This window comes from Kogia breviceps, chromosome X, assembly GCF_026419965.1.
Source record: "Kogia breviceps isolate mKogBre1 chromosome X, mKogBre1 haplotype 1, whole genome shotgun sequence".
NCBI lineage: Eukaryota > Metazoa > Chordata > Mammalia > Artiodactyla > Physeteridae > Kogia > Kogia breviceps.
Window position 1 is genome coordinate 1,341,273 of NC_081330.1, and position 24,429 is coordinate 1,365,701.

Sequence of the window (24,429 nt, forward strand, 5' to 3'; positions counted from 1 at the left end):
GCGGAGGCGTGGAGGCGCGCTTCGGCGGCCACAGGGCTGGGGACGCCTGTGCCTGACCCGAGCGCGGCCTGACCCCAAGCCAAGCGCGCAGCGGCACCAGTCCCTCGCCGCGAGGCAGCGCGAGGTTCTTTTAAGAGGCCTCGGCCGGGAGGAGAAGCCTGCGAGGGCGGGGTGTGGGGGGGAAAACAGTGACGTACCCGACTCCGCCCCCTCGCCCGACCGCCGCCGCCGCCATGTTTAGTTGTTACTTCTTCACACAAGATGGCGGCTCCCAGGGAGGAGGCATGAGCGCCCTGCCGTTACCGCTCCTCCTGCCGTACAGTTGCCACTTCGGGGCCTAGCTCTGCCTCTTTGAAGCGGTTCCTGTGGGAAGGAGTCATAAGGAGGGAAGCGAGGATCGGACGCTGCCTTGCGTTTGGTTTGCAGTGGAAGAACTGACCCAAGAGGAAGAGAATAGGGGGGAAGGGGGAGCTAGTCTCAAGATGGCGGCTCCCAGGGCGGCAGGCGCAGCCTGAGCAGCAGAGGCGGACTAAAGGGAGACGCTCGAGACCTCACGAGCCGTACGGCGCGAGCCTCCGAGCAGCCCTCGAGAACTCAAGCTCGTTTCACTGGCCTCCGGCGCGCCTCTATTCTTTACAAGTGTCGAGGCTGTTCAGGGAGCGGCCTCTGCACTAAGCGCTGGGCGGGGAAGCGGGACGGTCTCAAGATGGCGGCTCCCACAATTGTGGTCTGAGCTCCGGCGGGGCTGGGACAACCGCGGCGCTTGTGGCTCATTTCCACCCGCCCCGGAAGCCGGCCAGTGCAGGAGACTTGGGGGGGTGTGGGAACCGGGCCGGGGCTCCGCCATTTCCGGCGGGGGAGGGCTACGACTGAGGAAGGGAGGAGAGAGAGGCGGCTCAAGATGGCGGCTCCCAGGGCCTCCCGCTCGAGCTTCTAAGTGGGAGCTCCCAGGCAAGTAGTCAGGGCGGCGGGACTCGGCGGCCTCCAGCTTCTCGGGTCTAGGCGCTCGCCAGCTTCAGGAGGCTCTTAAGGAGACGTGGTGAGCGAGAAGAAGGGGAAGAGTAGAAGCGAAGGAGAATAGTTAAGATGGCGGCCTCCATGGAGCCGTTCACCGCTGTGTGAGGAACCGCTTTTCTGTGAGAGACGCCTTAGACGAAAGGGGGTGTGTGTGAGTGGAATTGGGGGTCTCTCTTCTCGCTTGGTGACTTTTTTCCACCGCGCCCTTTCCCGGAACTATGGCTTCGGCCGTGTCACCCGCCAACTCGCCAGCAGTGCTCCTGCAGCCCCGCTGGAAGCGAGTGGTGGGCTGGTCGGGTCCAGTGCCCCGGCCCCGCCACGGCCACCGCGCCGTGGCCATCAAGGAGCTCATCGTGGTGTTTGGCGGCGGCAACGAGGGGATAGTGGACGAACTGCACGTGTACAACACGGGTGAGTGCAAAGCCCGCTGGGTTCTCGTATCTCTCCCTCCTCCCTCTCCCTCCTTTTCCCTCCCTCTCTCTCCCCTTCCTTCCCTCCTTGCCTCCTCCCTCTCTCTCCTTCCTCCCTCTCCCGCCTTCTCTTCCCCTCCCCTGCAGCCCTCTCCCCCGCCTCCTGTGCCCCCTCTCCGTCCGCACCGATCTGCTACTTCTCCCCTCGGAGACCGTTTGCTCTGCCCGGCATCTCTGTTTTCCTCTGCTCTTTTTCCCGTTCTCACACCCCTGATTCCCATGTGTTTGAGAGGCGCTTTTCATTATTGGAGAGAAACCCTGTACCCTGGCTGGTGAGGGAGCGGGGGCGGCTCCCGCGGTGGTGACTTCAGACAGACACCGTTACCCCCGCCAGGCGGGCGGATGCGTCCCTTTGGCGCAGAGTCCCACCCCCTTCCGCCCTCCTCCTGCGCCTGGTCCGCTCTTCCTCATCTCTGGTGCTCTTTCGGGAGAAATGACAACTTCTAGATTACAGATTGGGTCGCCGTCTCGAGAAAAGAGGCAGAGTTGAGCAGCCTAATCCCGACCCGGGGGAGGGGGGCGGCTTGTGTGCTGCGCTGGGTAACCGTCTCCTGGGGACCCACAGGTCAGACGACATTGCTGCTTCCCTCTTGCAGCGTTGACCTCTCCAGTGTTTCTCTACAGATTTCCTGTTGTCTCGGCCTGGGGTCCTTTGATGTAAGAGATGAATTAATTCCAGTGATCCCGCAGCAGGCTGAGGAGGCTCCCCCAAACCCCGGGCCTGGGTGGTTAGGAGGAGCAGGGTTCGGTCAGAGCTGAAGACTGCGGTACGCCTCTGCTCCGGGTGTTGCCGCCGTGCCGGCTCGCCTTCGGCCTCTTGCCTGACGTCCCCGCCAAGTCTAGGGCTTAGCCGCATCCTCCTGCGGCCCCCTCCCCCGTGGTGGCCACTTGGCCCGCTTGGTACACCTGGCGCCTCCTTGGGCCCGAGCTGCCTGTTGAATGGACGCTGGCCCGAAGGGCCTCGCCTGGTCCGGAGGGAGGGGCTCGGCGGGCGTTTTCGCCGGGAGCCGTGGGCCTGGGTGCCTTCCGGTCCAGTCCCCAGCCTGAGAGATGGAGGCGGGGCTGCGGAAAACCCCCTCCCAACTCAGACAGCGTGCTTGTAGGAAGCTCCCCTCCCCAGCTCGGAGTCGCACTCGGGTCAGCCGCGGCCAGGGGGCCCGCTTCCAGCTCTTTCCCCCTCGGCCATCTCATCTGGCGAGCTCCTTTGGCCCCAGAGCCATCCTGTCCCAGTGTTCTGGCGGTATGGTGTCCTCGGGTCTGGGCACCTCCTTCCAGCTTTGAGGTTGCTCTGGGATAAGGTGTTGGTTGGAGTGGTGAGGGTTGGAGCTGGGCTCTCGGTTGCGTGCTCCCCACCCCCGCCTCCCCCAAGGCACAGAGTTTAGTCTTCTCTGCATCTTGTAGGTTGTTGAGCCTACAAAGTTGACTTTCAAGAGGCTGGTGGGTAGCCGGTGACCCTTCACATTCTGGGTCTGAGCACCTGTTGCCTCCAGTGAGGCTGGGCTGGTTGGTGGTGCTGCTCTGTGCCAGATCAGACAGCTGCAGCAGCAGCGATTAGCCTGGGAAGGTGAGGCTGAGGGGCAGGGCTGTTTTTAGAGAGGCCGTTGCCCTGAGCAGAACCTCCTAAACTCCTTGGACCAACTTCATTCTCGTAAGGCCTGGAACAGGCTCCTTGGCAAGGAAAGACAATTTTAGAAAGTAGGGCAGGGGCCTAATTACCATCAGCTCCAAAGTTCACTGCTTCCTGGGGCCTCTGCGTATTCATTAGTTTATTAAAATGAACTGAGCCCTGTGGCGTTAAATCATTCCCCATCTGCAAGGGTGTGTTGTATAGTAGGGGATAGCCAGCCTTCCGAAGGGCCGCAGCCCTGGATTCCTCCAGGGTAGCAGTTTGGAAAGTGCCCTATGAACTCCCTCAGGAGAGTCTTTAGCTGATCCAGCTCCCTGGTCCTCAGCGAGTGTTTGCTATTTGACAGAGCCGCGAGCTCCTGCTGTTCTCAGAGAGACAGGCTTGGTGTTGCCTCTCTCCCACCAGCCGTGGCGCATATGCGCAACGTCCTTAGCTGCTGTCTTGACAGCCAGCCTCCTGCTTACCTTGGTTTTGGTTTGTTTATAAATTTATTTATTTCTGGCTGCGTTGGGTCTTCATTCCTGCGCGCGGGCTGTCTCGAGTTGCGGCGAGCGAGGGCTACTCTTCGCTGTGGTGCGGTGGCTTCTCGTTGTGGAGCACGGGCTCTAGGCGCGCGGGCTTCGGTAGTTGTGGCACTCGGGCTCAGTAGTTGTGGCGCACGGGCTTAGTTGCTCCGCGGCACGCGGGATCTTCCCGGACCAGGGCTCGAGCCCGTGTCCCCTGCATTGGCAGGCGGATTCTTAACCACTGCGCCACCAGGGAAGTCCCTTGGTTTTGTTTTAAATGAGGTCAGAGCATACTCTCTAGTGCTTTTCCTTCTGCAAGGTGAGTGCTCAGAGAGACTCACCCTTCGGAGACAGTTCCCCGTTGCTAAGACAAAGGGCTCCAGGGGGCACGTGCTTGCCTCGCTGTCTTTGTCAGCTCAGAGATTGGGGTGGAGTGGGGTGACGGGGCTGGGGGTGGCAGGTGTGCACTTGAAGGGTGTGTGTGAGAAAGTGTGTGTCCTTCCTCTTTGGTGGCTGTGGAACACTTCACAGGCCTTTGGGAGATCTTAGGGTAGCAACTGTCCTTGACCTCGGGGAATTTTATTTCAACAGCAAAGCGGATTACCCAGAGGACCCGGCCCTGACACAGTGGGGTGCACCCTGGTGAGGGGAGGGTGTGGCTGGTTGCCAAACCAGTGGCCCAAGGCTGGTCTGCCTCAGTGGTTCTCGAATGTCTGCAACTGATACCACCGGAAGGAGCCTTGGAAAACATCTAGTGGAACTTCCTTGTTTTTGCACATGAGGAAATTGGGGTCTGAGAGGGGAAGTGACAGGTCCAGGGTCACCCTGCCGGCTGGCAGTGGAGTCAGGCAGAGTACAGGCCGTCACTGAGACTGTCGGGCTGTCTCGCCCTTCAGTTAAGGGGTGCGGGCCACCACCTCGGAGACACCTCCCTGTTCCTCTGTTCCTGGAGCTAACTGGTCACTAAATTGAGCTGATCTCCAACCCGTTCCCCTCCGTTCCGGGTCCTTCTTGCTCTCACAGCCACTTCCTGCTTGGCGCAGCTGGTTTCACTTGTCGGGAAGTCCTGTTCAGCCTTCAAGGCCCCGCTCCCATGTCACCTCTTCTGAGAAGCCCCCCCCCCAACCCCCACTTCGAGCCTCAGCCGAGCAGGAAGGCAGCTGCGGGGGAGGCTCGGCCACCTCCTGCCTCCTGGGTACAGGCCTCCCTTCCTCGGCCCCCCTCCCAGCCGAGAGTGGCGACAAGCCCAAGCCTAGGGAGGAGGAGGGACCCGGAGGTCAGGTCATGTGCCGCCTGCCCCGCTAGATGAGCAAGAGATGATATGATCGGGGGCAGCTGCTATCTCAGCGTAGAACTGGGACTGTAGGTGATGTGAAGAGCGGCGTGTTCTGGCTTCAGACCAGAACCTGCACCGCCTGACACACTGCTCCTGATGGCGGTGCAGAGGGCCCCTGCCCTGCCTGGAGTGTTCTAGAACGAGATCAGCCCCTCTTGGGTGCTGTAGAATGAGCTGTCAGGACGTCACGGGTCCCTCTAGCCCGGCCCGCTGAGTCAGTGGTGGCAGGTGATGAGAGAGCTGCCGTTTCCCGTGTAGCCTCCTCCCGGCCCTCAGGTGGGCACCTAGCAGTCACTTTAAGTTGGTGACGAGGTTCTCATCTCTGTGTGTTTGGCCCTGTGACCTCGGGTAAGTTACTTCCCCTCCTGGTCTCTGTTCCTTTGTCCACGGAGGGAGGCTCAGAGGTCTGTGTCAGCTTCTATCCCGGGAACTTGGATGAAGCTCCTTCCGGGCACCATGGGAGCCCATCTCCCCCAGTTCGGGCAGGGCTGATGGCTCCAGCCTGGAAAGCTGCTGCTCTTCTCGGTTTGTCTTTGCGCTGCGCGGGAGGACGAGGCGGAGCGTGGGGGTCTGGGGCCTGGGTGTGCAGAGCAGGCAGGGGACCGAGAGGGGGGCGCTGGGCGTCCCAGAGGCCCGCTGGCTGCCAAACTGAGGACGGGACCCACAGCCCACTGCAAACTAATGTGTACACTTGGGAAGCGGCGAGCCGGGCGCCTTTGCCTTGGGAGGTGTGCTGTGCCTTTGGGGGAGGTGGGTAGGCCTCTCTGCCCAGCTGCAGGTAGAGTCGGGTTACCCAGCCCGGACGGGGTCAGGGGCTGGGTGCGCAGTGCTGGCCTGGCTCCTGTCATGCCCTGCCCACCGGCCCCTCAGTCCCAATTCGCTTGCCTACGTTTGACCAAAAGTGATCGAGGGGCGTGGAATCAGATTTGCAGTCTGCTGCCGGTTTGGGGTTTTCGGAGAGAGTGTGGTGTATGTTTTAGGGGATGGCCCTTCAAATAATGTAGGACAGAAGGCATCCCTCACAAGAGGGCAGCGTTTGCCCCTGGACTTTTCTGGGAAGACCTGGCATGGCAGGTGTGGGGGTGGTGGCCCAGGAGGGGCAAGGATGCCAGGCAGAGCAGGGGCAGGTTGGGAGCCCCAGCCCGGCCAGAGGTGATGGGCTTTGGGCAGCTTAGCTGGCACTGACGGCCGCCACCTCTGCCCATGTTCGGGACTGGGGAGGGGGGGAGCGGGGTGGGCCCGGGGTAGCGCTGCTCCGGACCGTCACCCGGGAAACAGCAGTAGAGATTGATTCTTACCCCCATGGCTCTCCCCAACTTGTACCACGGGCTGCTGCTCCCGGCCTGTACCGGTAGCTCTTTTGGCCACTTAGAGATGCAGCCATGGGCCCCTGGACGGTATTTTGGGTGTTAGAAGTTTCTTTCCGATGACCCGTAGGGTGGCGGGAGGTGGCCACATCGCCAGAAGCTGACGGATTTTCTTGGTCAGTGACTTCCTGCTTATTGAGACGATCGTGACGAGAAGCAGGGTGATCACAGGCTGTTTTGAGGTGGCCTCTGAGGCCAAGGGGTTTGGAAGATGGCTTGGATAGAGGGCTGGCACTTGGATGGTAAAAGGAGAAAGTCCCACGTCCTTGGGAAAGGAGGCAGTGCCTCAGCTCCTCCTTTCTTGGACTGTATTTTGAAGGCTGGTGGGTGTGGGAGGAAGAGAGGGTGGAGGTTCTGGTTCTAGGGGCTCCCGAGGCGTTCTGACTTCTGCTAATTTCTGTTCTCCAGCGACCAACCAGTGGTTCATCCCGGCCGTGAGAGGGGACATCCCTCCTGGATGTGCAGCCTACGGCTTCGTGTGCGATGGGACTCGCCTGCTGGTATTTGGTGGGATGGTGGAGTACGGCAAATACAGCAATGACCTCTACGAGCTCCAGGTAAGGCCCTGGTTGTTGGGGTGGGGGCGGGGGCGGGGGCAGGCCCCATGCCACCCAGTACCTTCTCACTCCCTTCAGGCCCCTCCCTCATCACCACCAGCCCTTCCCTGTGCGGCCAATGGCTCGGCTCATCCTCGATTTAATCAGTGAGTCTCGATTTTGCAGGCAAGCCGGTGGGAGTGGAAGAGACTCAAAGCAAAGACGCCCAAAAACGGGCCCCCTCCGTGTCCTCGGCTCGGGCACAGCTTCTCCCTTGTGGGCAACAAATGTTACCTATTTGGGGGTCTGGCCAACGATAGCGAGGACCCCAAGAACAACATTCCGAGGTGAGGCTTTGTCCTGTTCACGTGGAATCCCGTGAAGGCGGGTGCTCGCCCACACACCAGCCAAGCCTGCCGTACCAAGTCCCTTTCCTTTGTGAAACAAGAGGGTGGCACTGGATGCCCTCTAAGGAGCTTTCCGGCACTGAGGTTTCTAACCCTGAGGACTCCTCGTGGGAGGAGGGCCAGGCCAGGAGGTAGAAACCCACCTTGCCTTGGGCTGGTTCCTGCTCCTCGGACCCAGTTTAGAGCTGGCGCTTTGCTTCTCAGCATCTGCTGCCTGCAGCCTTCGTGATGGGTGTTGTCCTTTCTAAAGTTTGGAGGTAGCCCTGAGATGGTGCCCCCTTTTCACCCGGGAGGCCCTCATATCATGCCCAGCAGGGCAGACTGGCACACCCCATCCGGCTCTTCCTCTTCTCCTCGCTCTCCTCCCCTGGAGCTTCTGGTAGCCCCTCCTTCGGGGCGAAGGTAGAAGACCTTGGAGTTCGTGCAACCTCAGCCCCCTTTGTCTCCCTAGGAGTCCACTGTTCACCCATCGAAGCTGCTGGCCCCCCATAACTGACTGTCCTTCTCCAGGTACCTGAATGACTTGTACATCCTGGAACTGCGGCCAGGCTCCGGAGTGGTAGCCTGGGACATTCCCATCACTTACGGCGTCCTTCCCCCACCCCGGGAGTCACACACTGCAGTGGTCTACACGGAGAAAGACAACAAGAAGTCCAAGCTGGTGATCTATGGAGGGATGAGTGGCTGCAGGCTGGGGGACCTCTGGACCCTAGATATTGGTAAGATGTGGGTGCGGCAGCTCCGGTAGTCTCGGCGCGAAGCTGCTCTGCTGGGCGGCCGGCGTCGGGTGTTGAGTTGGGGCTCACGGGGAGGGGAGTGTCCCGCCTAGTCCCGTACTTGGTGCAGGGTCAGGATAGGACCCATTTGGGGCTGTCATCTTTGCCCCGAGCTTGTGACGTTGCTTAAAGAAAGAGCAAGGCTCGGTTGGCTGAGTTGGTCTGCTGTCTTCCAGGAGAGTGAGGGGAGAGGGAAAGGCCTTTCTAGAATGGAACTGTGTAGACGAGGTAGCACCCGCCTCTGTCAACTTGTCAGTGGTCAGGCTGTGCCAGGAGCGGAGCCCCCTGGTCTGTCACAGTCAGAGGGGATGTGCAGATGCCCTTAGAGCCGTGTGGGCTCCTCGGGCTGGTCGGCAAGTGGGGAAGCCGAGCAGTTGAAAAGAGTTCAGGCTTTCAACCTGAAGAAGGGTGAGGGGAGAAGGTGGCCGACCACACTTCTCGGGAGGGTTAGGTCCTGTGGGGCAGCATCGGCGCTCGAAAGAAACAGTGTCTCGGGAGCAGAATCCCCAGCAGCAGCGGCTCTGTAGGCGGTGGAGGTGGTGTGGGAGAGAGTGCGTCTCGCGGGGAGTCAGAAGGTGCGCCCGCCACTCCTACCCCAGCCCTAGGCGCAGTGCCGGCCCATAGCGGGTGCTCAGTGAAAGTTCAGAGGACGGTAAACACAGCTTGGGAAATGCCAGAACCTGGTGATCGGAGGGCTTCCCATGGGCTGTAGGGAGGCCAGGTGTGGAATTCTTGCGCTGGGTCAGCACCTGCCTCCCCACGCCTTCCCCGTGTCCGGGGCACATCCTGTGGGTCAGAGGGCCCGTGTCTGAGCCGGTGTGGGTAACCTTCCCTTCTCTTTGCTTTGCACAGAGACTCTGACGTGGAATAAGCCCAGCCTCAGCGGGGTGGCACCTCTTCCTCGAAGTCTCCACTCGGCTACGACCATAGGAAACAAGTGAGCAGCCAGCCACGGCTTTTCCCTTCCTAGCCCCCACCCCCACCCCCCACCCCCCACCCCCGCAGACTCACAGTTTCCTTCCAGCAACCCCTAAGGCCTGAGGAGACTTCTTTCTGGCTGGGCTGGCATTCGGCAGCCCCGTCTTTCCATTATGACCCTGGGGGACTGAGAAAAGACAGAGGGTAGAGGGGCACAGACCGTCCTCTCCGCCAGCAGCTGAATGTTTTGGTCAATGCCAAGGTCCCAGAGTGAATATAAGAACGATGGGGACTGAGGTGAGCTTTAGGTGAGCTAAACCGAGGCTCCACATATCGGAGGTGACACAGTTCTTGTGAGGGCTGAGCCACCAAGTAGGAGAGGGCCACGTCCAGAGCTTCGTGCGTCCTGGGGAGAGCTAGAGGACCAAGTGTGTTCAGAACTTTCTGGATGGAAGAGGTGGCCTCTAGCTTGGCACCTCCTCTACAATCCTGTCCTACTCTTCCCTCCCTCGTCCCAGAATGTACGTGTTTGGTGGCTGGGTGCCTCTCGTCATGGATGACGTCAAAGTGGCCACACACGAGAAGGAGTGGAAGTGTACCAACACGCTGGCTTGTCTCAACCTTGGTATGGCCTCCTCGGGCTTGGGCTCAGAGCGGCCTCCTCGGCCTGAAAGCTGTGTGGGGAACACAGGGAGCCGAGCCGCGTCTAGGCCAGGCATCTAGAGTCCGCAGGGAGTAGTCAGTGGCCCAAGCGCTCTGAGGGACGCTCCTCCTTTGCGTCGTTTGAATAAGCTCTTCCTACCTGGCGTAACCACGCAGAGCATCCCTCCTGTCTCCTGTTGGTGGTTTCTCACTCACCCTGCAGGGACTGTGCTATGTACACGAGCGTTGCCTATAGGTTCCTTTAAAACTGAGGAAACAGGACAGCGGCCTGCTCTACGCAGCGCAGCGCCTGACCCTTACATTTACTCTGTCCTGGAGACCATCCCGTCCCTGCAGGGCGAGTGGCCTCATTCTTTTGAATTGCTCTCGTGGTGTCAAAACTTGCACCAACGCTGCTCCGTGAGTATCCTCGCACCATTCTCGCCAAGTGCAGTTGTATTCAAAGAGGAAGACCTAGAGGTAGACTTGCTTTCAGAGGGATGTTGCCGTACACACACATGCCCCTGGCATTGTTCGCCAGGCCGGCAAACAGGTCGCTCTTATCGGAGCCCAATAAGCACTTGACTCTCCCCGTGGGCCGGCCCCCGTTCCCTCCCCTGGCTCACCCTGAGCCCTGGCTGCACCAGCACGAACATCAAACTGCCAGGCACCTTCTGGGTTAAGTTTGCCTTAATCGTGAGTGAGGGTATGTATTTTTCCTCAGATCCTCTTGTCACCTTTTCTGAAACTTGGGTTCCTCTTCGCCCATCTCTTTCTAGAGGCTCTTGTGTTGCTTGATGTGTGAGAAGGGAAACCTTTGGCTGTGTGTTTCACATAGTTTTCCCAGTTTGTAGTTCGTGGTTTATAATTTTTTTACGGTCTTTTTGCCATATGGAGTTGTTTTTGTTTTTGTCTTTGTCTTAATTTAGTAATCTTTGATGACTTCCTGGTTTTAATTCCCCATCCCTGACAGCAAAAGGCCAAAGAGCCCTTGGGGGTTGTCTATTCCTCTGCCGCCTGCTGACCTCCACGTCCTTCCCTCCCCAGATACCATGGCCTGGGAGACCATCCTGATGGATACGCTGGAGGACAATATTCCCCGGGCCCGCGCCGGCCACTGTGCTGTAGCCATCAACACCCGCCTGTACATTTGGAGTGGGCGTGACGGCTACCGAAAGGCCTGGAACAACCAGGTCTGCTGCAAGGACCTCTGGTACCTGGAAACGGGTAAGGCCAACCGGAGGAGAGCTGCCATGCCTGCCCCTGAAGTCTCTGCCGCTGCCTTCTCACCAGCGGTGCTCTCTTACAGAAAAACCACCGCCCCCGGCCCGGGTACAGCTGGTACGAGCCAACACCAACTCCCTGGAGGTGAGCTGGGGGGCCGTGGCAACAGCCGACAGTTACCTTCTGCAGCTCCAGAAATATGACATTCCTGCCACGGCTGCTACTGCCACCTCCCCTACACCCAATCCAGTCCCGTCTGTACCTGCCAACCCTCCCAAGAGCCCTGCCCCGGCAGCAGCCGCGCCTGCTGTGCAGCCCCTGACCCAAGTAGGCATCACGCTCCTGCCCCAGGCTGCTGCCACGCCCCCAACCACCACCACCATCCAGGTCTTGCCGACGGTGCCTGGTAGCTCGATCTCCGTGCCTGCCGCAGCCAGGACTCAAGGTGAGCCGGGGGCCGGGCTCTCAAGGGCAGCATCCGGCCCACCAGGGGGTCACGTGCCTGAGTGAGGACCGCTAGACAGACGGCACACCCGGTGGCCATGCGTGCAGGCTTGTGGCCGAGTGGTGGCGGGGGACCTCGGTCCCGACCTTGGAGGCTGTCACTGAGGGTGTCTGGAGGGGCCACATGTGAAGCACAAGCAGGTCACAGAAGCTGTTCACCTCTGCCCCTTCTCTTGCCAGGCGTCCCTGCTGTTCTCAAAGTGACCGGTCCTCAGGCTACAACAGGAACCCCGTTGGTAACCATGCGACCTGCCAGCCAGGCTGGGAAAGCCCCCGTCACTGTGACCTCGCTTCCCGCAGGCGTGCGAATGGTCGTGCCTACGCAGAGTGCCCAGGGGGCGGTGAGGAGCTAGGGCGGGGCGGGACTTCCGTCGCGGTCGGTGGTGCGCTGACGGGCTTTGAGCCCCGTTCATCCTGGACCCGTAAAGCGCTGATGAGGCGGCCGCTCATCACTGGCTTACAGATTAATAAGTTCACGCCTCAGAACCATCTCCCTGCCATCTGATCTCAAGGGCATTTTAAATGTGTATTTTCTTGTCCTGGAGCCTGAGGGGAGATTCTAGCCGGCTGGGGTTTGACTCAGCCTCATAAGGAGAGAGCTGTATCTGTCTGTCTCCATGGTTTTTTTTTTTTTTCCTTTTTTCTTTTTCTTTTTTTTTTTTTTTTTTTTTTTTTCTTTTTGCGGTACGCGGGCCTCTCACTGTTGTGGCCTCTCCCGTTGCGGAGCGCAGGCTCCGGACGCGCAGGCTCAGCGGCCACGGCTCATGGGCCCGGCCGCTCCGTGGCACGTGGGATCCTCCCGGACCGGGGCACGAACCCGCGTCCCCTGCATCGGCAGGCGGGCTCTCAACCACTGCGCCACCAGGGAAGCCCCTGTCTCCGTGGTCTTTAGGAAAGATCCAGAACTACTGGTAACTCTTGCTGCCGGGTTGCTGTGCCTCATCAGTGGTAGGAGTCCACGTCTGGGGTCAGTAGGGCAGGGCCCGGCAGTCCTGATGCCGAGAGGTGCTGCTTCAGGGCGAGCCAGGCGGGTTCTGGTGAAGGCCGTGGATCAGGGAGTGTGGTGGCCTCGGGCCTGGCACTCCCTGCGGGCTCACAGTCCCTGCGCCCGCTGCAGGTCATCGGCAGCAGCCCGCAGATGAGCGGCATGGCGGCGTTGGCAGCCGCGGCTGCTGCCACCCAGAAGATCCCTCCTTCCTCGGCACCCACGGTGCTGAGTGTCCCGGCCGGCACCACCATCGTCAAAACTGTGGCCGTGACACCTGGCACCACCACCCTCCCAGCCACTGTGAAGGTGGCCTCCTCGCCAGTCATGGTGAGCATCCCTTGGGCCTGGTTCTCAGCCTTGGTGCCGGGGGCTTCTGGGCACTGTGATCAGACAGCGGTCACTCCTTCCGGGCTTTGGACCAACCCACAGAGGCTGTAGCTCCGTAACTGGTGTTTGCTGTGGGCTGTGGGGTAAGCTGGCAGCCGTAGCGGTGTGGCAGCCTTAGGCTAGATTTGCTGGCCCAGCGTCCTCCCTTTCTTTGCTAGAGGAAAGGTAAACCAGATTGAGCTGGGGACGCACGCAGGCATGCACACCCGGGGCGGGGCAGGCTAGGGTTTTGCTGTGCACCCCCCCACACCCCGCCCCCCGCCATTCCAGGCAGAGGCTGGTGTGCTCTGTACCCCGCCCACCACTCTTCTCTGCTTCCTCCAGGTGAGCAACCCAGCCACTCGCATGCTGAAGACTGCAGCTGCCCAGGTGGGGACGTCTGTCTCCTCTGCCGCCAACACGTCCACCCGCCCCATCATCACAGTACACAAGTCGGGGACTGTGACGGTGGCCCAGCAGGCACAGGTGGTGACCACAGTGGTGGGTGGGGTCACCAAGACCATCACCCTGGTAAAGAGCCCCATCTCTGTCCCAGGAGGCAGCGCCCTGGTGAGTGACAGGCGCCAGAGAGCCCAGCCCAGGCCGTGCCCTTCACTGGTCTCTGGGTCACTCTTTGTGCTCTATCTCTTCCTTTCCAGATTTCCAACCTGGGCAAAGTGATGTCAGTGGTCCAGACCAAACCAGTTCAGACTTCTGCAGTCACAGGCCAGGCGTCTACAGGCCCGGTGACTCAGATCATCCAGGTGAGCTCGTGGGCCCCCGACTGTGACACAAGCAAGCGTAGAGTGGGCGCTGGCCTGGGGTTAGAACTTGCGTCCCTGCCTAGACATGATCCCATGAGCACAGATGGCACAGAAGGTCCTGCTGCTTGGTCTTGTCACCCTCGGTCTTCAGAATATTCTCAGCTGCTTGGGCTGCCGGTGCAGACTAGCCAGACCAGAGTCACCGTTAAACTTGCCATTCTTCTAAAAGAGGATGGACGTACATATATGGGTATAACTGAATCACTTAGCTGTACCCCTGAAACTGACACAACGTTGTACGTCAGCTGTGTTTCGATTAAAATTTTTTTTAAAAAACATTTCTCATCTTGACAACGATGTCGGATCACCTCACCCCGCTTTTGCGTGTTTTCCCCTTACAGACCAAAGGGCCCCTGCCGGCCGGGACTATCCTGAAGCTGGTGACGTCGGCAGATGGGAAGCCGACCACCATCATCACTACCACGCAGGCCAGCGGGGCGGGGACTAAGCCCACCATCCTGGGCATCAGCAGCGTGTCCCCCAGCACCACCAAGCCCGGCACGACCACCATCATCAAGACCATTCCCATGTCGGCCATCATCACGCAGGCGGGCGCCACGGGTAGGGGCCTCCTCCAGCGCGCTGGTGAGGGACCATGTGAGGAGGGAAAAGGCGGGCGGACGGAGGGCGGGCTGCGGCGTGCTTCCATTCTGCTCTTGCCCTCTCCCACCCTCTCCCTGCCTTTTCCTCAAGATATGTCGGGAAGTAGCAGGGGTCCGGCTACAGTTGGTACTTCTTTGTTGTAATCAAGGGGCAGCAGGAGTAACTGCTTGAAAGGGGGCCCAAGAGAAACGGGACCCGGCAGCAGGCCCGGGTGGGAGGCCGGTGCTGTCCCTCGTGGCCCGGCCTGAAGCCAGGCTGCCCTCCTCTCCTCCAGGTGTGACCAGCAGTCCCGGCATCAAGTCCCCCATCACCATTATCACCACCAAGGTTATGACGTCCGGAACTGGAGCCCCCGCCAAAATCATCACTGCCGTTCCCAAAATCGCCACTGGCCACGGGCAGCAAGGAGTGACCCAGGTGCGGCGTGCCTGGCCCTCTCCTCACCCCAGGGTCCAGTCCGGGAGCCCAGCAGGCCACTTGGGTCTTCCCGTGGGGCCTGGGAGGGCCAGCGCAGGGTCCGGCCAGCCCGCACGTGACGTGGGGCTGCTTTCCTCTGGCATCCCAGGTGGTGCTGAAGGGCGCCCCCGGCCAGCCGGGCACCATCCTCCGCACCGTGCCCATGGGCGGCGTCCGCCTGGTAACCCCCGTTACCGTCTCCGCTGTCAAGCCGGCTGTCACCACGTTGGTCGTGAAGGGAACAACAGGTGTGTAGGCCGCGGGGGGAGTGGGGCAGAGTCGGGGTGCGCCCCGGCCCCGCCTGCCCAGGGAGAAAAGCTGCCGGGAAGGCGGCGCCAAGCGCGGGCTTCCTCCCACATCCCACCCCCGCCTCCCTCTCTGCCCTCAGGCGTCACGACCCTGGGCACCGTGACAGGCACCGTGTCTACCAGCCTCGCCGGGGCCGGGGGCCACAGCACCAGCGCCTCCCTGGCCACACCCATCACCACCTTGGGCACCATCGCCACCCTCTCGAGCCAGGTGATCAACCCCACTGCCATCACCGTGTCGGCGGCGCAGACCACGCTGACGGCGGCCGGCGGGCTCACCACCCCCACCATCACCATGCAGGTAGGGCAGCCGGGAGAGCACGTGGAAGCGCGGGCCCAGCCTGAGGGTTCTGGTCTCCACGGTGGGGCCGTCCTCTCCAGGCTTCCTTCTGCTGCCATGTGCAGCTGGGTCCTTTTCTTCCTTCCCGTGTGTGGCACCCGTAGGACGGTTTCCCTGTAGCCACGTAATCGCGATTCTTAGTCACCGTCTGATAGCATGTCATGCTGAGATAATGTATTTCAGCCATCTTTAGTTTTTGAGCGTTAGACTTTTTCTTTTGTGATACTGTAGACGGCACAACAATTCATTTTGGGGTGCGTGTAGCATCTTTCTCTTCGTACGTTGTAAGCTGGATTCCTGGTGAAGTGGTGAAGCGTCTGTGGCTGGCCTTGGTACAGCCTGGGGTCAGCAGGGTTCCCAGCCCAGGCCTTGCCCCCACCCGGCCCCTTCCCAGTCCCTGTGGCCCTTGAGGTGACGCAGTACCTCTTCCTTGGCTCCCGAGAGAGTCAGTGTTTTGGGGTCAGAGGGTGAGCAGGTCCTGGATTTGCCAGCTTTGTTGCTTTAGGAGCCAAGTTGGGGGTCCCGGCCAGCGTAGGGGATGCTGTACTAATCCCCCATCTGGCCTCTCCCCCAGCCTGTTTCCCAGCCTACCCAGGTGACTCTGATCACAGCGCCCAGCGGGGTCGAGGCCCAGCCTGTGCACGACCTCCCCGTGTCCATTCTGGCTTCGCCTACTACAGAACAGCCCACGGCCACGGTCACCATCGCTGACTCAGGCCAGGGTGACGTGCAGCCCGGCACTGTGACACTGGTGTGCTCCAACCCGCCCTGCGAGACCCACGAGACGGGCACCACCAACACAGCCACCACCACCGTCGTGGCTAATCTCGGGGGGCACCCGCAGCCCACCCAAGTGCAGTTTGTCTGCGACAGACAAGAGGCAGCTGCTTCTCTCGTGAGCTCCACAGTGGGCCAGCAGAACGGCAGCGTGGTTCGCGTCTGTTCCAACCCACCGTGCGAGACCCACGACACGGGCACCACCAACACGGCCACCACCGCCACTTCCAACATGGCTGGGCAGCACGGCTGCTCCAACCCGCCGTGTGAGACCCACGAGACGGGCACCACCAGCACGGCCACCACCGCCATGTCGGGCATCGGAGGTGGGCAGCGGCGAGACGTCCGGTTCACCTGTGTGGCGAGCACCGTGACCGCCGTGGTCCGGGTCGGCATGGCTGCCGGGGCGCCAGATGGAGCCCAGGGCTCGGTCAAGCCCTCGTGCCAAACCCGCCAGACCATCGCGACCAGCAGCACCATGACTGTGATGGCCACCGGGGCCCCGTGCTCGGCTGGCCCGCTCTTCAGACCAAGCCTGACCCTGGAGGCTGCTGGCCGTGGCGCCACACTCGTGCAGTTGGGCCCTCTGAGCACCCAGGTCAGGCCTGGCGGTGAGGGTGGCCCCCTAGCTGGCCTGGGCCCGCTGGTGTCCGTGGGGCGCCAGCCGGAGGCGCATCACGCCCACACGACGTACACCGCCACCACGGCCCGCTCTACCGTGGGTGCCGGGGAACCCAGTGAGGTGCAGGGGATGCCCGCGCTTGGGTACGAGAGCGCGCCCGGCGCCGCTGTGACTGCGAAGGCCCTGGGGGCGCTGCTGTGCTCCTCGGCCACCGTGACGCAGGTCTGCTCCAACCCCCCGTGCGAGACCCACGAGACGGGCACCACCCCTACGCCCACCACCGCCACGTCCACCGGGGGTGCGGGCCAGCCAGAGGGTGGGCAGCAGCCCCCCGCTGGCCGCCCCTGTGAGACGCACCAGACGGCTTCCACCGGTACCACCATGTCAGTCAGCATGGGCGCCCTGCTCCCCGACGCCGCGCCCTCCCACAGAACCCTGGAGTCCGGCTTGGAGGGGGCGGCACCGCCTACAGTTACTGCCCAGGCTGGAGCTTCGTTGCTGGCTCCTTTCCCAACGCAGAGGGTGTGCTCCAACCCACCCTGTGAGACCCACGAGACAGGCACCACGCACACGGCCACCACCGTCACCTCCAACATGAGTTCCAACCAAGGTAGGTGGAGGCAGCCATCCTGGCACCCGTGCTCCCCGGGGCCCAGGCCCCAGCGAGAGGACCTTGGTTTGATTCCACGGATCTCGGTTTACTAGCCTGGGCAGGTCCTCTGGGTGATGGTGTCCCCTGCTGGCAGAGCTGGGTGGAAACCCTGCTGGAGGGGGGCTTGTCATCCTGCTCTCCGCTTGCCCCCCGCAGACCCCCCGCCGCCTGCCAGCGACCAGGGAGAGGTGGAGAGCACCCAGGGCGACGGCGTGAACATCCCCAGTTCCAGTCCTATCACGACAACGGTGTCCTCCACGCTGACACGGGCCGTGACCACTGTGACACAGTCCACACCGGTCCCGGGCCCTTCGGTGCCGGTAAGAGCCCCCGGAGGGCCCCCCTCTGCCTGCACTTCTGGCCTGCGCTGTTCCAGGATTGGACACCAGGTGTCGCTCTTGCTCCATGCACGCGCCACTTCTGGTTCCTTTTCCAGACCATAGAAGGGCAAGCCTCGTGCCTGACAAGGCAGGGCGCAGGAGGCCCCCAGGCTTGGTGGGTGTCTCGTGGGCGCTCTTCTTTCTGTAGCTGTTTCCTATGGCTTGTTATTTGGCTGTCGCCTGTAAGAGCGCCTATGGCTTGTTACTTGGCTGTCGCCTGTAAGAGTGGCACAGCGGGAGTCTGAGGGCCCCTTTGGCGAGGCGGGGAGACCTCTGTGAGGATGGGGTAAAGTTGGCCGGCAGGTCGAGGGTCTTTACTCCTCTTGCCACGGCCCCCACTGCTCAGTGACCTACCGTCCCTGCTCATCAGATGGGGTCGTGGTGGCCCCTGGGGAATGCAAATCCTGGCCCACAGGGAAAGATGAAGGTCTGCCTGGTTCTGGTCTCCCACTCCTTCCCTCTGACGGGGGCTTCTCTCCCTTTCTAGAAGATCTCATCAGTGACCGAGACTACCCCAGGGGCTCTGACCAGCGAAGTCCCCATCCCGGCCACGATAACAGTGACCATAGCCAACACAGAAACTTCTGACATGCCCTTCTCTGCTGTTGACATCCTGCAGCCCCCAGAGGAGCTCCAGGCCTCGCCAGGGCCTCGCCAGCAGCTTCCACCACGGCAACTCCTGCAGCCTGCCTCCGCACCCCTGATGGGGGAGTCCGCCGAGGTCCTGTCAGCCTCCCAGGCCCCCGAGCTCCAGGCCGCCGTGGATCTGAGCAGTACAGGGGACCCGTCTTCAGGCCAGGAGCCTGCCAGCTCGGCCGTGGTAGCCACTGTGGTGGTCCAGCCGCCCCCACCCACGCAGTCTGAAGTAGACCAGTTGTCACTTCCCCAAGAGCTGATGGCCGAGGCCCAGGCGGGCACCACCACCCTCATGGTAACGGGCCTCACCCCCGAGGAGCTGGCGGTGACTGCCGCTGCTGAAGCGGCCGCCCAGGCTGCGGCCACAGAGGAAGCCCAGGCCCTGGCCATCCAGGCCGTGCTCCAGGCTGCGCAGCAGGCCGTCATGGGTAGGTGCTGGGGGCACGGTAGGTGGCTCACCCCACTGTCTTTGGTTAAGGGTAGGTGGGAGCCCCAAGGGAGGACGGACTCCTCGGGAGGAGTGAGGAGCCGGGGTTCCAGAGCCTCCCTGCTGGCAGCCCTGGCTGGCGAGCCCCGGCCACAGGCGGCCTGGGAAGAGGAGGCTTGTCTCCTGTCAGGGCAGCAGGCCGCAGACGTGACAGGGAGGGCAGGCTGACTTGGGTGCCCAGGAAGGATGCGGGCTTTCTCGGGGGTGGGGGGGGTGGGGGCAGGGTAGAGGTGGGCCGGCGACGAGGCCTGAGAGACAGGCTCTGAGGGCCGGCGCGCACCAGGGCTGCCCCTAGCTCCGGGAGGGCAGTGACCGTGGGCGGCCGGGGCTGGGCTCTCCCGCCCACCGCTCCTCCTAAGTAGAAGTCATCTCCACCTGGAGCAGGCACCGGGGAGCCCATGGACACGTCGGAGGCGGCGGCCGCCGTGACGCAGGCGGAGCTGAGCCACCTGTCGGCCGAGGGCCAGGAGGGCCAGGCTACCACCATCCCCATCGTGTTGACGCAGCAGGAGCTGGCCGCCCTGGTGCAGCAGCAGCAGCTCCAGGAGGCGCAGGCCCAGCAGCAGCAGCATCACCTCCCCACAGAGGCGCTGGCCCCTGCCGACAGCCTCAACGACCCGACCATCGAGAGCAACTGCCTCAACGAGCTGGCGGGGGCTGCGCCCAGCACCGTGGCCCTGCTGCCCTCCACGGCCACTGAGAGTGAGTGGGGCCCTGCTCCCCCCCGGGGAACTCGGTTGACTGCGGAAGAAAGTCTCAGTGGGGGGGTGCTGGTTCCGGGCCCCTCCGTGCAGAGGAGGGCGTGTCCTCTAGCCTACGGGAAGGGCTCCCACGCAAAAGCCAGGTCTCCGGGGCCTTTCCTGTTGATGCCGTCTTTACTCCCAGGCCTGGCTCCGTCCAACACGTTTGTGGCCCCCCAGCCAGTCGTGGTCGCCAGTCCCGCGAAGCTGCAGGCCGCGGCTACCCTGACGGAAGTGGCCAATGGCATCGAGTCCCTGGGCGTAGTGAGTCTGGAGTGACGGGGACTCGGGGGTGGGGTGCAGCATCTGGGCCCCGAGGGTGGAGGGCCTGATCTCTTTTTCCCTCTCTGACTTCCAGAAGCCAGACCTACCACCGCCGCCCAGCAAAGCCCCCGTGAAGAAAGAGAACCAGTGGTTTGATGTGGGGGTCATTAAAGGCACCAACGTGATGGTGACACACTATTTCCTGCCCCCCGATGACGCTGCCCCGTCAGATGTAAGTGTCCCCGCAAGCTGAGACCCCCGGGTGGGTAGGGATTTATGAAGCTCCCCGGGGGCACGCCTGTCTTAGGGCTGCCCCCTCTCTCTCCCTGTGACCCTTGAAGTGGCTGTGAAGCCCAGCCTCGGCCCACCTTGCCCTGTCCCCCGCCTTGTCGTGAAGGGGCTGCCGTGGCTGCCCTTTCCCCGGCCCCCCCACCCCCCACCCCCCACCCCCCACCATGTGGACCTGCATCGTCCCCAGGGTAGAGAACTCGTCTGCTGGCCCCAGAGCCACGCTCCAGCAGCCCTCTCACGTCGCTTCCGTCCTGTTCGCGCGGCCTCTTTCCGCAGGATGACTCGGGCACAGTGCCCGACTATAACCAGCTGAAGAAGCAAGAGCTGCAGCCTGGCACTGCCTATAAGTTCCGCGTTGCCGGGATCAACGCCTGTGGCCGGGGGCCCTTCAGCGAGATCTCAGCCTTTAAGACGTGTCTGCCTGGCTTCCCGGGGGCCCCCTGTGCCATTAAAATCAGCAAAGTGAGTCTCGCCATTGGGTCAGCCTCTGTCCTCGGCTAAGTCCGTGCACTCGGCACTCTCTTCTGTGCTGGCCCCGGGCGGGGGTGACTCGGGAGGGGGCCCCAAGGTGCGGGCAGAGCCAGGTGGCTCTGGGGTGAGGCTTCTGGTCCTGGCTCTGTCAGCGACTGCCAGGGAGACAAGGGCAAGTTCCTCCCCGTGCCCCTGCCGCCTCCTCTCCCTTTTGACGCGCTGTGTGCTGTGCTCCACATGCTCTTTCATCTAATCCTTAAAGCCCCGATGAGGAGACTGAGGCGTCAAGAGGCTAAACGACAAGCCATACATTTGGTGGCAGAGCAGGGCTAGGAAGGCTGTTTGGAGTCCCGTCCGTTTTATTGTGCTGTTGGTGTCAGGCTCCCTTCCAAGTGGGGGCAAAAGAAGCCATCTCTTTGGAGCTCCTCGAACTCTGCTCTGGAATAGCTCTGTCGTGTTAGGAGGGAGGGGTGAAGTATGAGCACCAGTTCCAGAGGCTTCGCAGCATTGTAGGCCCTCTGTACCCGGGGGGGCGGGATGGGAATAGGTCGAGAAGGCCGAAGATGGCCCAGCTTGATCTCTGCCCCCTCGGTTCCAGAGTCCGGATGGTGCTCACCTCACCTGGGAGCCGCCCTCTGTGACCTCTGGCAAGATCATCGAGTACTCGGTGTACCTGGCCATCCAGAGCTCGCAGTCTGGGGGCGAGCCCAAGAGCTCCACCCCGGCGCAGCTGGCCTTCATGCGGGTGTACTGTGGGCCCAGCCCCTCCTGCCTCGTGCAGTCCTCCAGCCTCTCCAATGCCCACATCGACTACACCACCAAACCCGCCATCATCTTCCGCATCGCTGCCCGCAACGAGAAGGGCTACGGCCCAGCCACCCAAGTCAGGTGGTTGCAAGGTGGGTGTTGTTCGTTGGGCTCCTGCGGGCAGCTCTAGGGAGAGGTTGGGGGGAGGCGGGGGAAAGCCCTGCGAGCGTCTCCAAGCTGGACTGGGGGGCTTTATATTCTGGGGCGGTGTCTCGGGGTGGAGGGTTACTCGCCTCATCTGGGGCTGCAGAGACAGCCGCTCGGGGCCGGTGCGGGCGGGGAGGGCTGCTCCGTCAGAGTTTGCGCGGGGCTGGGGGGCCGCGGGCGTCATCCCCGCTCTCGTCCCCTCAGCTGCACGACTGGAGTCGTCTCACCCCCGTTGCTGAGCTGCTCACTCACTGTTGCCTCTCTCCTTTCAGAAACCAGTAAAGACAGCTCTGGCGCCAAGCCGGCCAGCAAGCGGCCCATGTCCTCTCCAGAAATGTAAGCGGGCAGTGCCTTTCAGGAGCCTTCTGAGGCCAGGGGTAGGCGGATCCCGGGAGGAAGGAGCGGTGGGGACAGTCGGGCCCGGCTTCTCCTTAAGCGAGGGGGGCTGCTTAACCGAGCACGATGCCCCGCTAGGGCCTGGCCAGAGCCCCCGATGAGTCCCGCTCACTTCGCCGTCGGGACCCACGCTGACGCTTTCACTTTGCCTTTGCCTCCCATCTCCCAAGGAAATCCGCTCCAAAGAAATCGAAGGCAGACGGTCAGTGAGAGGCAGCCGCCCTGCGCCTGGCTGCTTCTCCAGACCCCCCTCTGCTTCAGGACCGCCACCCGCCCGGGCCTGCCCGCCCCACCCACCCGGCGCTCACTTCGTCCTCACGAGCCGCCACACCGGCTGCCGTTCTCTCTCCCTCTCTCCCTGTTTTAAAAATAATCTTGAGAAAGCACATTTTACCATTGCTGTGGGGGGGGAAGCAGAAGGCGGATGTGGAAGAGCCCCCCTTCCTCTCCCCGCCCAGCGCCTGCCAGGGGACCAAGGCCCCAGGAGTGGGGGGTGGGCGTGGAGGCCGAGGAGAGGGGCCCCTTCCCCCGCCTCCGCACCCTGAACTGGGTGTCTGTCTGGTTCTGTTGCATTTTCTTCCATTAGTGTTTGCCGACACCTAATGCCCGCCCTTCCGCTTCTCCCGCCCCGCCCTGCCTGGCGCTCCCATGGGAAGCTGACACATTTTCTCAGAGGCCTTCGTACACCCACCTCTTTCTCCCTTTCCTTTTCTTTCCCGTTTGAAAACAGAGAAGAAAGAAAGAAAAAGAAAGAGGTGGAGAAGGAACCCCGTGGTGGCCTGAGCAGTGTTCTGTGAAAACCCTCCCGACTCCCACTTGGGGCGTAGAGTAGCCGCCCGTGGAGCCTGGCTTCGGCCTCTCTGGGGTTGGGGCCACATCACCAACTGCTGCATTTGTTGTATTTTTTTTAAGTTGAAGTTGATGGGGTTAACATTTTTATTGTAATTTTAGCCTTAGCGTGTGGGGTTTTGTCCCTTTCTTTGGTTGTTGTTGTTGTTAGCTGTGTACAGAATGTGTATCTTTTTTTCCCCCCCTTTTTTTTCAACTCTTTTTCTCCTTGGCTAAGCCTTGGCAGGGATCTTTCTGGAGGAGAAGCTGGGGCAGCCAGGGTAGGAGAGGCATGGAATCTCCCCTGTGGGCCTGGTGGTTGCTGCCCAGCCCAGTTTCCTCTTTCTGGCCCCTGCCCTCTGCCTGTCCCCAGGCCTCTGGGACAAAGGAGGGTGAGCCGTCAAACCTCACTCCCCGTGGGCAGTTGCTCCACACCTAGAGGCTTGAGCTTGAGAGTCCGCTAGAGCCCGAGGTCAGTCAGGTTGCTGAGGAAGATGGTGTGGAGGTGGGGGCCGCGGCATGACACCCGGTCCCGGGTTCACAGCACTCTCCACGACCCCCAGGCTCGCTCCCCGGCACGACCGCTTCGAGCCTCCAACACCCACAACGGCCGCTTCCTGCCCTGCAGCTGCCCGCCCTCGGCAAAGCTGGTGCATGACGGAGGGGAACTTGGCCTCGGGGGCAGCCTGGGAGGGCAAGTTGTGCGGTGCCACCAGTTCTGTGAATTTACAGTGCAGTCCGCAAGCTGGGCCCATCCTCCTGGGGCCAGGCTTGGTGGGCTTGGGGCTCTGCTTGGAATGGCTAGTGACAGCTTGCTGCCCCATGCCCAAGCTTTAGGCAACGAGTGAGACTTGCAGGCGGGTCGCACAAAAGGATTTGAAACGACCAGCCGGTCTCTTCAAAACCCCTTTCTCTGCCCTGGAGATGCAGCTGTGGCCGGGGGGACCCCAGCCTCTGCAAGCCCCCACCCCTGGCCCACGCCCTCTGGGGCCTCTGATTTGTTGTATTATAGTATATTTCGCTGTGGAAAATGTCATGTTTAGTCACCTTGGAGCCCACCGCCTGGTCCCATTGTTTCCCCGTCCCTATTCCCGAGCCCTCGTTGATCTCTTGTTTCTGGAAACAGTAAGCTCGTTCACCTATTGTAGAGTAACCCCCGTGACTCAATATTACCATAGTGCGATGTCGTTTTGTGCTATTTTGAACAATTAAAAGAGTTTTTTTGAAATAACCACCTGCCGTCTTGCTGTGTCTGGGGCTCCCACAGGGGGATGCCTGAGGTGGGAAGTGGGGCCCCACAGGGCTCACCAGAACCCCCAGGGAGCCTCTTGTTCGCAGGGCCTGCCGTGAGCGGGGTTCTGCTTCCCCATTGGCTCCCGTGTTTCAGAGTCCTGTGGGCTGTGGCCTTGGCACCGAGCTGCACTAGGGCCACGTTGCCCACAGAAGATCCCATGATGGCGGCCAGAGCGCGGGCCACAGGCCAAGGGGCTCCCTGGGCACCTGTTGCCGATTCCCTGCGTGGCGACCAGGTCACCTTCCTTCTCCCCAACCAGCGGACAGGGGGCCGGGTCCAAGGCCTGGCAGGTCGCCAGCCGCCACCCTCCTTGGACGGTTGACCAGGGCTGAGCACCTGCCACTGAGCGCTCACAGACCCCCGGAGAGCCCCCGGGGTGTCAACTCCGCAGGAGAGCCCGGCGTCAGCTGAGGGGTGGCTCC

The 24,429-nt window shown here is 61.9% G+C and overlaps 1 protein-coding gene across 12 annotated transcripts; it reads left to right on the forward strand.

Annotated features, from left to right (window-relative positions):
• Positions 1-240: 240 nt before the first annotated feature.
• HCFC1 (host cell factor C1) lies at positions 241-23,944 on the forward strand. Of its 12 annotated transcripts, none has more exons than XM_067022957.1 (26): positions 241-1,428; positions 6,732-6,880; positions 7,046-7,206; positions 7,777-7,985; positions 8,895-8,979; positions 9,479-9,585; positions 10,650-10,829; positions 10,912-11,271; positions 11,511-11,671; positions 12,448-12,645; positions 13,030-13,254; positions 13,344-13,448; positions 13,850-14,069; positions 14,386-14,528; positions 14,677-14,815; positions 14,956-15,176; positions 15,790-17,224; positions 17,423-17,586; positions 18,134-18,710; positions 19,154-19,471; positions 19,655-19,773; positions 19,868-20,005; positions 20,341-20,526; positions 21,134-21,434; positions 21,762-21,825; positions 22,056-23,944. In XM_067022957.1, the coding sequence occupies exons 1-26, from the start codon at positions 1,236-1,238 to the stop codon at positions 22,093-22,095; spliced, it is 6,198 nt and encodes a 2,065-aa protein (XP_066879058.1). In that variant the 5' UTR covers positions 241-1,235; the 3' UTR covers positions 22,096-23,944. The 12 variants fall into 12 exon arrangements, 9 of the variants coding, with proteins under 9 accessions (XP_066879058.1, XP_066879056.1, XP_058907444.1 ...); XM_067022955.1 differs by having other exon boundaries at positions 22,616-23,944; XM_059051461.2 differs by having other exon boundaries at positions 255-1,428; positions 19,151-19,471.
• The last annotated feature ends 485 nt before the right edge of the window (positions 23,945-24,429 follow it).